The 10,464-nt window shown below is 51.9% G+C and overlaps 1 protein-coding gene across 1 annotated transcript; it reads right to left on the bottom strand.

Annotated features, from left to right (window-relative positions):
- Positions 1-8,272: 8,272 nt before the first annotated feature.
- On the bottom strand, positions 8,273-9,662 carry LOC149404030 (uncharacterized). Its single transcript, XM_089604129.1, has 2 exons — positions 9,083-9,662; positions 8,273-8,781 (listed from the first exon to the last, which is right to left on the bottom strand). The coding sequence occupies exons 1-2, from the start codon at positions 9,660-9,662 to the stop codon at positions 8,273-8,275; spliced, it is 1,089 nt and encodes a 362-aa protein (XP_089460255.1).
- Positions 9,663-10,464: the final 802 nt, after the last annotated feature.

The following is a 10,464-nucleotide window of genomic DNA, read 5'->3' as shown; positions in this document are numbered from 1 at the left end:
GTTTAGCTCAAGCTTTGTTCATTTCGATCCATGAGGTCACTATCACGAATCATATCGAGTAGGAATTGTTAAACAGGAAGCTACGTCAAAACGAGAACGAAAATTTTCAAAAGGGTATTTTTGTCTTTTGAGACATAGGATGAAATGAATGTCAATAAATTTTTTTGACAAGGTCATTTGATGACTTAATGTCACTCGCCCAAATCAGATTAATTGGGCCTTGTGAATTAATTTCATTTCATAAGAATTTTATTGAAAATTCTTAATGGGCCTTTCTCATGTTGTCATGAACAAATGAAGAAGCTTCTAGAGGCTCCTTCTAGAGTGGAATAGGCACCCAACATACCCAAAAGAAAGAGAGAATATTTTGTGCATAAATGTATCAAGATACTTGCCAAAAGAAAAAGAGGAAACAAATTTCCCATGCATGCATGAGGATATTCGGCCAAGAGAGAGTCCAAGGCAAGGCATGGAACAAAATAGGAAACAAATCAAGGCTTCTAGAATGCCTTGTTGGCCGTGTGACTCTATGAAGGAAAGAGGGAAATTGGCTCATGAATATGTGATATTCTATAGAAGAGGAAACTACCTTATAGAAGGTGAGACCTCTCCTATAAATAGGATCCTCATTCCACACATTTCATTCATTCCACATAAGTTAGAGATTGAGAGCCTCTCTCTCTAGACCTTTTGGCCGACTCCTCTCTCTGTCTCTCTAGTCAATTTCGTTTTATTATTTTGGCACCTAGGTCCTCATTTGACCTAGTGTTTATCTCTGCGACTTCAAGACTCGTTCTTAAGTCGTAGTGTTTAAAATGGCCCACTCACTAATTCCTTTTCTCTCGAGTGATTTAGTGATAGAAACTTTCGTGGTTGCTCGAGTTGCCGAGGAAGGAAGAGAGACGTGCTGCGAGGGGAGACGAACGTTGCAACCTTTTTCCAAAAGCTTCTCAACGTTCAAGCGTCTAAAAAGGTTAGTAAACTTCTATGCTCATAATACGTTTTATTTACATGTGCTTGCTCTTTGTCTAGGTTAGTAAAAACTGTTTTACTTGAAAAAGAAAATTTATAAAATTCCGCCGCTTAACGAAGCGTTAAACTTTTTCTTAAACCCTAGATCAATTCCAACATGTATAGAGGTCACAAATGACTCCGTATAGGTAGTGTCACCATATTTAGAGCGCAAACACTACTGCAGCAAGCTCTAGGTCATGTGTAGGATATCGAGTCTCGTAATCCTTCAACTGTCGCATGGCATAAGCAATGGCATTTCCATGTTGCATCAAAACAGCGGCCAAACCTTGTTTAGACGCGTCACATAAAATGGCGAATCCATCAATTCCTTGTGGAATGGTGAGCACTAGCGCGTTTGTCAGCCGATTCTTCAGCTCTTGGAAGCTCTTTTCACACGTCTCGGTCCAAAGGAACTTCTTTCCTTTACAAGTTAATTGAGTCAGAGGCATGGCCAACTTAAAGAATCCTTCTACAAACTTCCTATAGTAGCCAGCAAGACCCAAGAAACTCCTTATTTCAGTGACCGTCTTTGGCTGACTCCACTGCCTCACGGCTTTGACTTTGGCAGGATCTATCATGATACCAACGCTACTGACAATATGGCCAAGGAATACTACACGTTCCATCTAAAATTCACACTTCGAGAACTTGGCGTATGTTGTCGCTGCTTTTCGGATAACGATTTAGGAGTCGCAGACGGTCAGACCCAAGGCCGGACCAAGTGGTCTCGTCTCGACTCGAGCGTGTCGGACTTGGTATCCCAAGTCGTCCCTTAGCTGTGGGTGAAGCTCACCTCGTCTCGATACCTGAAAAGCAAGAAAGAGAGTGTGAACCACAAAGGGGAAACAGGGGGTGCCCCTGTTTACCTCTCCGACGCTCAACATTAGTGGGATTGAGGTGGAGTATAGAGGTTTTAGGGGTGTTTAGAGGCCGAGAGTTGAGAGAAACGAGCAAGGTACGAGTTCGACAGCGTTTCAGTACTCAAGAATGGATTACCTGGACTAGGGGAGCGGCCCCTGTATTTATAGGCAGCCAAGGGGTGGTTTGAAGACCCCTTGGCCGAGTGAACAAGGTTGGGTCGGCCATTGGCCTGCTGAAGGGTTGGGTCGGCCAATGGCCGAGTGAGGAGTCTTGGCCGGATGAAGGTTCACTCGGCCATTGGCCGAGTGAACTGCTGGAAGGTTCACTCGGCCAATGGCCGAGTGAACTGCAGGGCCGGCTGAAGGATTCACTCGGCCATTGGCCGAGCGAACTGCTGGAAGGTTCACTCGGCCAATGGCCGAGTGAACTGCATGGCCGGCTGAAGGATTCACTCGGCCATTGGCCGAGTGAACTGCTGGAAGGTTCACTCGGCCAATGGCCGAGTGAACTGCCTTGGTGGCTGGAGGGTTCACTCGGCCATTGGCCGAGTGAACTGCTGGAAGGTTCACTTGGCGAATGGCCGAGTGAACTGCCTTGGTGGCTGGAGGGTTCACTCGGCCATTGGCCGAGTGAACTGCACAATGGCCGAGTGAGCCATTGACCCAGCCAATGGCCGAGTGAGTCATTGACTCGGCCCATGGCTGGGCAAGGCATTTGACTTGGCCATTGGTTTGGGCCGACCCCTGGTTGAGTCAGGGTTTCGCCGCCCAAGACCTCGTACTAGCCACGTAGGTTGAAGAGATGCCTTTGTTCCCGTTGGCCATAGACGGGCCGACAACATTAGCCCCCCGAGTTTCCGGTCGAGCGTAGGTCGAGTGGAAACTCAAAATCTACGCTTTTGTGCGGATGTGGGATGAATGCTCTCGGGTTTGCGTCACGGGGAACGGCCTTTGTGCGTCGCGAGGGACGGCCTTTGTGCGTCACGAGGGACGACTTATGTGCGTCACGAGGGACGGCTTTTGTACGTCACGAGGGGCGGCTTATGTGCATCGCGAGGGATGGCTCTTGTTGTGCGTGGCTTATTTTCTCGACTTACCAATGAAGGCGTGATCGATTAGCACGACTTTATTGCGCGCGTCTTATTTTCTCGACTTACCATTGAAGGCGTGATCGATTAACACGACTTTATTGTGCGCGTCTTATTTTCTCGACTTACCATTGAAGGCGTGATCGATTAGCACGACTTGGGCCTCGGGGGGCCTCGGTGTCACGTTTGCGTGACCGGGTTTTCCGTGGACGCTGGCCAGACCAGATACGTCCTGGCGGACGCAAGCCTTGAACCCATTTGTAACTCGTTGCCTATCGGCTCACGAGCTGGGCGGCGAGCGCGATGCCACATTTGTGTTGCCAGGTTTCCCGTGGACGCTGGCTAGACCAGATACGCCCAGCGGACGCAGACCTTGAACCCATTTGTAACTCGTTGCCTATCGGCCCACGAGCTGGGCGGCGAGCGCAATGCCACGTTTGTGTGGCGAGGTTTCCCGTGGACGCTGGCTAGACCAGATACGCCCAGCGGACGCAGACCTTGAACCCATTTGTAACTCGTTGCCTATCGGCCCACGAGCTGGGAGGCGAGTGCAATGCCACATTTGTGTGGCGAGGTTTCCCGTGGACGCTGGCTAGACCAGATACGCCCAGCGGACGCAGACCTTGAACCCATTTGTAACTCGTTGCCTATCGGCCCACGAGCTGGGCGGCGAGCGCAATGCCACGTTTGTGTGGCGAGGTTTCCCGTGGACGCTGGCTAGACCAGATACGCCCAGCGGACGCAGACCTTGAACCCATTTGTAACTCGTTGCCTATCGGCCCACGAGCTGGGCGGCGAGCGCAATGCCACATTTGTGTGGCGAGGTTTCCCGTGGAAGCTGGCTAGACCAGATACGCCCAGCGAACGCAGACCTTGAACCCATTTGTAACTCGTTGCCTATCGGCCCACGAGCTGGGCGGCGAGCGCAATGCCACATTTGTGTGGCAAGGTTTCCCGTGGACGCTGGCTAGACCAGATACGCCCAGCGGATGCAGACCTTGAACCCATTTGTAACTCGTTGCCTATCGGGTCACGAGCTGGGCGGTGAGCGCGGACTCAAGACTCAACTCGAGGGCTCATGTAGAGCATGCATGAGGAATAGTTAGTTGACTTGTGGACTAGGGACTCAACTGGAGGGCTCTTGTAGAGCCTGCACGAGGAGTGGTTAGTTGGCTTTTGGACTCGGGCTCAACTCGAGGACTCATGTAGAGCCTGCACGAGGAGCTACGTGAAGAGTCGGCACGAGGAGTATCGGTCGACTCGTGGACTCGGAGATCGATTCGAGGAATGAACTCATCTCGAGGAGACATGTGAAGAGTCGGAACGAGGAGTATCAGTCGACTCGTGGACTCGAACTCGACTCGGGGAATGAACTCATCTCGAGGGGACATGTGAAGAGTCGGCACGAGGAGTATCAGTGGACTTGTGGACTCGAACTCGACTCGAGGAATGAACGCATCTCGAGGAGACATGTGAAGAGTCGGCACGAGGAGTATCAGTCGACTCGTGGACTCGAACTCGACTCGAGGAATGAACGCATCTCGAGGAGACACGTGAAGAGTCGGCATGAGGAGTATCAGTCAACTCGCGGACTCGAACTCGACCCGAGGACTCACGTAGAGCCTGCACGAGGAGTTTCGTGAAGAATCGGCACGAGGAGTATCGGTCGACTCGTAGATTCGAACTTGACTCGAGGAATGAACGCATCTCAAGGAGACATGTGAAGAGTCGGCACGAGGAGTATCAGTCGACTCGTGGACTTGAACTCGACTCGAGGAATGAACGCATCTCGAGGAGACACGTGAAGAGTCGGCACGAGGAGTATCAGTCGACTCGCGGACTCGAACTCGACCCGAGGACTCACGTAGAGCCTGCACGAGGTGTTTCGTGAAGAATCGGCACGAGGAGTATCGGTCGACTCGTAGATTCGAACTCGACTCGAGGAATGAACGCATCTCGAGGAGACATGTGATGAGTCGGCACGAGGAGTATCAGTCGACTCGTGGACTCGAACTCGACTCGAGGACTCACGTAGAGCCTGCACGAGGAGTTTCGTGAAGAATCGGCACGAGGAGTATCGGTCGACTCGTGGATTCGAACTTGACCCGAGGAATGAACGCATCTCGAGGAGTTATGTGAGAAGTCTTTCTTTGGGACTTCCGGCCTAACCATCCTCCCTTTGAGACTTTATTATTATATTTTTTTTTGAGTTGTTGTTGAGTTGTTTTTTATTGAGCATTGATCCCTGTTAGCCCCCCGAGTTTCTTGCGTTTGTGAGACGAAGGCCAAGAAACTCTTGTGTTGGAGGTACACAATAGTGCCTGTCAAAAAGTTGTCATGTGTAGAATAACTCTTTATTGCAATAAAGGGGGTTGTTACAGGTAGTCATGGCACTTGGCCTTCTTTTGAGAAAAAAGAAAATTACATTTTTGAAATAAAAGCAATCACGAGGTCGATCGAGCTCGGTCGTGAGTTTAAGGGTCGGAGTAACGACACTCATGGCTTGCTAGCAGACGCGACGAATTCCTTGAAGTCCCCACCTCGAATTAGGGAATCAATTCGCTTCTTAAGCTGATTGCATTCGATTTACGCGTGCCCGTGATCTCTGTGGTATTCGCAGAACCTACTTTGATCTCGCTTCGCGGGGTCCTTTGTGAGTGGGGCGGGGCTTCCCAGCTCATCGCGGTGTAAGCTCCGGATCCGGTCGGGCGTTGTGTTGAGCGGGACGAAGGATCGCTTCGGGGCTGGAGAAGGGTGGTCGTTAGGGACTTGACCCTTCCGGCGCCTTTTCCTTCGTGACTCGGGACCAACGGCCGGTATCACAAGCGTGGCTGCGCGCTTCTGGTCGGGTGCGCGATCAATGTTGGGTGGTCGCTGCCTCAAGACGATCGTGCTCGCGATCTCGCGTTAGGAGTCGAGTTTTTCTCTCAAGTCGAACTTGTGGGATTCCTTCCGAGAATTGAGGTGATCTCTCAAGTCTCCGGCGGCCGTCCCTATCACTTTAGGCGAGAGTGCGTCATTTGAGTGACGTTCTCGATAGATGACACGGCCATTGTTGTCGTCATCTCCCTGGGGGTTTTGGACGCGGATGGTGAGCTTGGAGCGTCGCTCTTGGGGCCTAGAAGTTGAGCGCCCCCGTGTACCTTTCGACACTTGTCGTCTTGGCGTGGTCGCCCAAGGGTGTCCCCTCGAGGGCGCGTGCGGGTGCTCATCAGAAAGTTGATGTTTCAACGCGGCCGCCCGAGGGTGTCCCCTTGGAAGCGTGCGCGTGTGTCCACTTTCGTGAATAGCGTGGTCGAGGTTTGTCTCGTGGTTGATGTCGTCGACGTTGTTGGAGTCGAGGAGGTCGGCGATGAGCGCGCCGGTGACGCCGGGGCGGTCTAGGAGTTCGGCGAGCCTTCGAGCCGCGTCCTCTCGGACTGCAGCCTCGAGGTCATTCGCCGGGTCTCGGGGCTGGCTCTCATTATCATGAGGTTGCCCTTCGAGACGGTGCACGGAGCTTTGGAGGTCGCGCCTCGAGCTAGTCGCTCGGGCGCCCACGGAGGTGGCGGGGATACGACTCATCTCTCGAGAGTCGTAGAGGTAGCAGGAATGAACGTGGTAGAGGGAATGCGTCGCCAAGGTCGAGAGGCCCCTCCTTCTAGCGCCAAAATGTTGTCGCTGCTTTTCGGACAACGATTTAGGAGTCGCAGACGGTCAGACCCAAGGCCGGACCAAGTGGTCTCGTCTCGACTCGAGCGTGTCGGACATAGGTATCCCAAGTCGTCCCTTAGCTGTGGGTGAAGCTCACCTCGTCTCGATACCTGAAAAGCAAGAAAGAGAGTGTGAACTACAAAGGGGAAACAGGGAGGGTGCCCCTGTTTACCTCTCCGACGCTCAACATTAGTGGGATTCAGGTGGAGTATAGAGGTTTTAGGGGTGTTTAGAGGCCGAGAGTTGAGAGAAACGAGCGAGGTACGAGTTCGACAGCGTTTTAGTACTCAAGAATGGATTACCTAGACTAGGGGAGCGGCCCCTGTATTTATAGGCAGCCAAGGGGTGGTTTGAAGACCCCTTGGCCGAGTGAACAAGGTTGGGTCGGCCATTGGCCGGCTGAAGGGTTGGGTCGGCCAATGGCCGAGTGAGGAGTCTTGGCCGGATGAAGGTTCACTCGGCCATTGGCCGAGTGAACTGTAGGGCCGGCTGAAGGATTCACTCGGCCATTGGCCGAGTGAACTGCTGGAAGGTTCACTCGGCCAATGGCCGAGTGAACTGCATGGCCGGCTGAAGGATTCACTCGGCCATTGGCCGAGTGAACTGCTAGAAGGTTCACTCGGCCAATGGCCGAGTGAACTGCCTTGGTGGCTGGAGGGTTCACTCGGCCATTGGCCGAGTGAACTGCTGGAAGGTTCACTCGGCCAATGGCCGAGTGAACTGCCTTGGTGGCTGGAGGGTTCACTCGGCCATTGGCCGAGTGAACTGCCCAATGGCCGAGTGAGCCATTGACCCAGCCAATGGCGAGTGAGTCATTGACTCGGCCCATGGCTGGGCAAGGCATTTGACTTGGCCATTGGTTTGGGCCGGCCCCTCGTTGAGTCAGGGTTTCGCCGCCCAAGACCTTGTACCAGCCACGTAGGTCGAAGAGATGCCTTTGTTCCCGTTGGCCCTAGACGGGCCGACAACAGCGTATAGTTGCTTTTCCCTCATCCTGCTTAGCGTTAGCTCCAGATGCTGCTCATGCTCTTCGTTAGTTTTCGAGTAGATTAGAATGTCGTTGATGAACACGATCACAAACTTATCGAGAAAGTCTTCGAATACTCGGTTCATCAGGTTCATAAATACTTCTGGCGCGTTAGTTAAACGAACGACATAATTAAGAACTCATAATGAGCATATCGGGTACGAAAAGCAGTTTTTGGGATGTCTTCATCTCAAACCTTCAGCTGGATGGTATCTCGAACGCAAGTCAATCTTCGAGAACATTGTCGCTCCTGATAGTTAATCAAAAAGATCGTCGATCCGCGGCAACGGATACTTGTTCTTGATCGTCACTTAGTTCAATCCACGGTAGTCAATACAGAGCTGTAGAGAACCATCTGCTTTCTTAACGAACAAGACTGGCCCTCCGAAAAGACTGAACCCTTTGTCAAGCAACTCTCATAGCTACATCTTGAGTTCTTTCAATTCTACTAGAGCCATACGATATGGAGCTTTCGATATCGGAGATGTGCCTGAAATGAGTTCTATGTTGAACTCAACTTCTCGATCAGGAGGTACACCTGGAAGGTCTTCTGGAAAAATATCAAGGAAATGTCTACCAACTGGAATCTCCTATGGCTGCGGCTGCGGCTTGACCATCTTTGTGACGTCTACCACGCTTGCAAGGTAACCAGCGCATCCCTGATGCATCATCCTTACGGCCTTCAGCGCTGAGACGATCGAAAAACTCGATTTTAGAGAGGAACCTTGGAACTGCAGCGGTCCAAGTCCTGGGTTCTGGAACAGAACTAAGTTCTTTGGGTAGTCTATGATCGCATGATTGGTACTCAACCCATCCATTCCGAGGATTTCGTCATAGACCACCATTTCCAATTCAATCAAGTCTACTTTCATTATCCGATCATGAACTCGGATAGGCACATCTCTATACCAGTATAATGACAAATACGTTTCTCCAGAAGGTGTAGCCATAACGAACGGGTACGAGAATTCCTTCTGATGTTCACCTAACTGATCAGACTTTCTAGATGCGATGAATGGATGCGTGGCTCCCGAATCTATCAATGCGTATGCAAAGAAGGAATCCACGAAAATCTGACCTGTGACAGCGGTGGACGACCCTGCTCGCACTTCATTTTCACGGATGGAGAAAACTATGCATTGGCTTTCGGTTGCTCTTTGGGTGCAGGGGTCTTTACTTTCTGGATTCTCACATACCCGAGACAGATGACCCTCTTTCCCGCATCTAAAACACACTAGCGCACGAGCATAACACTTTCCTTTGTGCGATCTGCCACAATGACGTCCTAGGCCTCTTATTGGTCGGCCTTGACCATCTGCTATCTCCACGTCCACGTCCTCTGTTCTAGTTCACCGACTGTGATCGGTTCCTAGAACTTCCCTAAGGTCGGTTACTTGAACCTTGCTGGGACCTCATTCTGTCTCCTCGCTGTTGCAGATTATTCCATCTTGATTGGGATCTAAATCTTTTCCTTGATTCGCTCTGCTTTGGGCCAGCAGCTTCAGAAGGTGTTGCAATAGTTGGTTTTGGCGCAGGAGTCCGATCATCATCGCGCCAACCAGCAATCCGCAAAGCTCTTTGCACAACGTTGGTGTAAGAGCGAGGTCCATCATCGCTGCTACCCACTTGGCTCACGATATCCACGTTGAGCTCATACATGTACTTCATCTTCCTAGCCTGATCAATAGGGACTAGGGAAGGAGTGAACCTTGCTAACGTGTCAAACTTTGTCGTATACTTTGAAACTGACATTGAATCTTGGCATAGGCTCATAAACTCGCGTACCTTGTTCGACATGTTAGCTTCAGTCAGGTACTTCCCGTGGAACAGATTGAGGAAATAGATCCACGTCATCGAGTGGACATCCTCAGACGACGTCATCACGTCCCACCAGCCCCTAGCCTCATCCTCCAGATGATTCACAGCACAAGCCACTCTCTCGGTATCGAACAACTGCATGTAGTTGAAGATCTGATGCATCTTCATGACCCAGTTCCCATCTTCATGACCAAGTAAGAAACCCCATAGCCCATGTTGTCGCAGTTTTTCGGACAACAATTTAGGAGTCAAAGGCGGTTAGACCCAAGGCCGGACCAAGTGGTCTCGTCTTGACTCGAGCGTGTCGGACTTGGTATCCCAAGTCGTCCCTTAGTTGTAGGTAGTGTCTATCTTGTCCAGCACCTGAAAAGTAAGCAGAGAGGTGTGAACTACAAAGGGGAAACAGAGGGGTTGCCTCTGTTTACCTCTCCGACGCTCAACATTAGTAGGATTGAGGTGGATAAAGACGGTTTAAGTATTTAGAGGATGAGACTTGAGAGAAACGAGCGAGGTACGAGTTCGACAGCGTTTCAATACTCAAGAATGGATTACCTGGACCGGGGGCGGGACCCTGGCATTTATAGGCGACCGAGGGGCATTTTGGGCTTCCCCTTGGTGGAAGGCCGGCCCTGGGTCGGCCGTGGAGACGGAGGCCGGCTCTGGGTCGGCCATGGAGCCGAAGGCCGGCCCTGGGTCGGCCATGGAGCAGGAGGCCGGCCCTGGGTCATCCATGGAACTGAAGGCCGGCCCTTGGTCGGCCATGGAGCCGGAGGCTGACCCTTAGTCGTCCATGGAGCCAAAGGCCGGCCCTGGATCGGCCATGGAGCCGGAGGCCGACCCTGGGTTGTCCATGGAGCGGAAGGCCGGCTCTGGGTCGGCCATGGAGCCGGAGGCAGACCCTGGGTCGTCCATGGAGCCGAAGGCCGCCCCTGGGTCGGCCATGGAGTCGGAGGCTGACCCTGGG

Source organism: Urtica dioica, chromosome 2 (assembly GCF_054948205.1).
Source record: "Urtica dioica subsp. dioica isolate 48M chromosome 2, U.dioica_male_clone48M_v1_H2, whole genome shotgun sequence".
NCBI classification, from domain to species: Eukaryota; Viridiplantae; Streptophyta; class Magnoliopsida; order Rosales; family Urticaceae; genus Urtica; species Urtica dioica.
The sequence above is the reverse complement of the archived record's forward strand: the minus strand, read 5'-3'. Positions and strand labels throughout refer to the sequence as shown.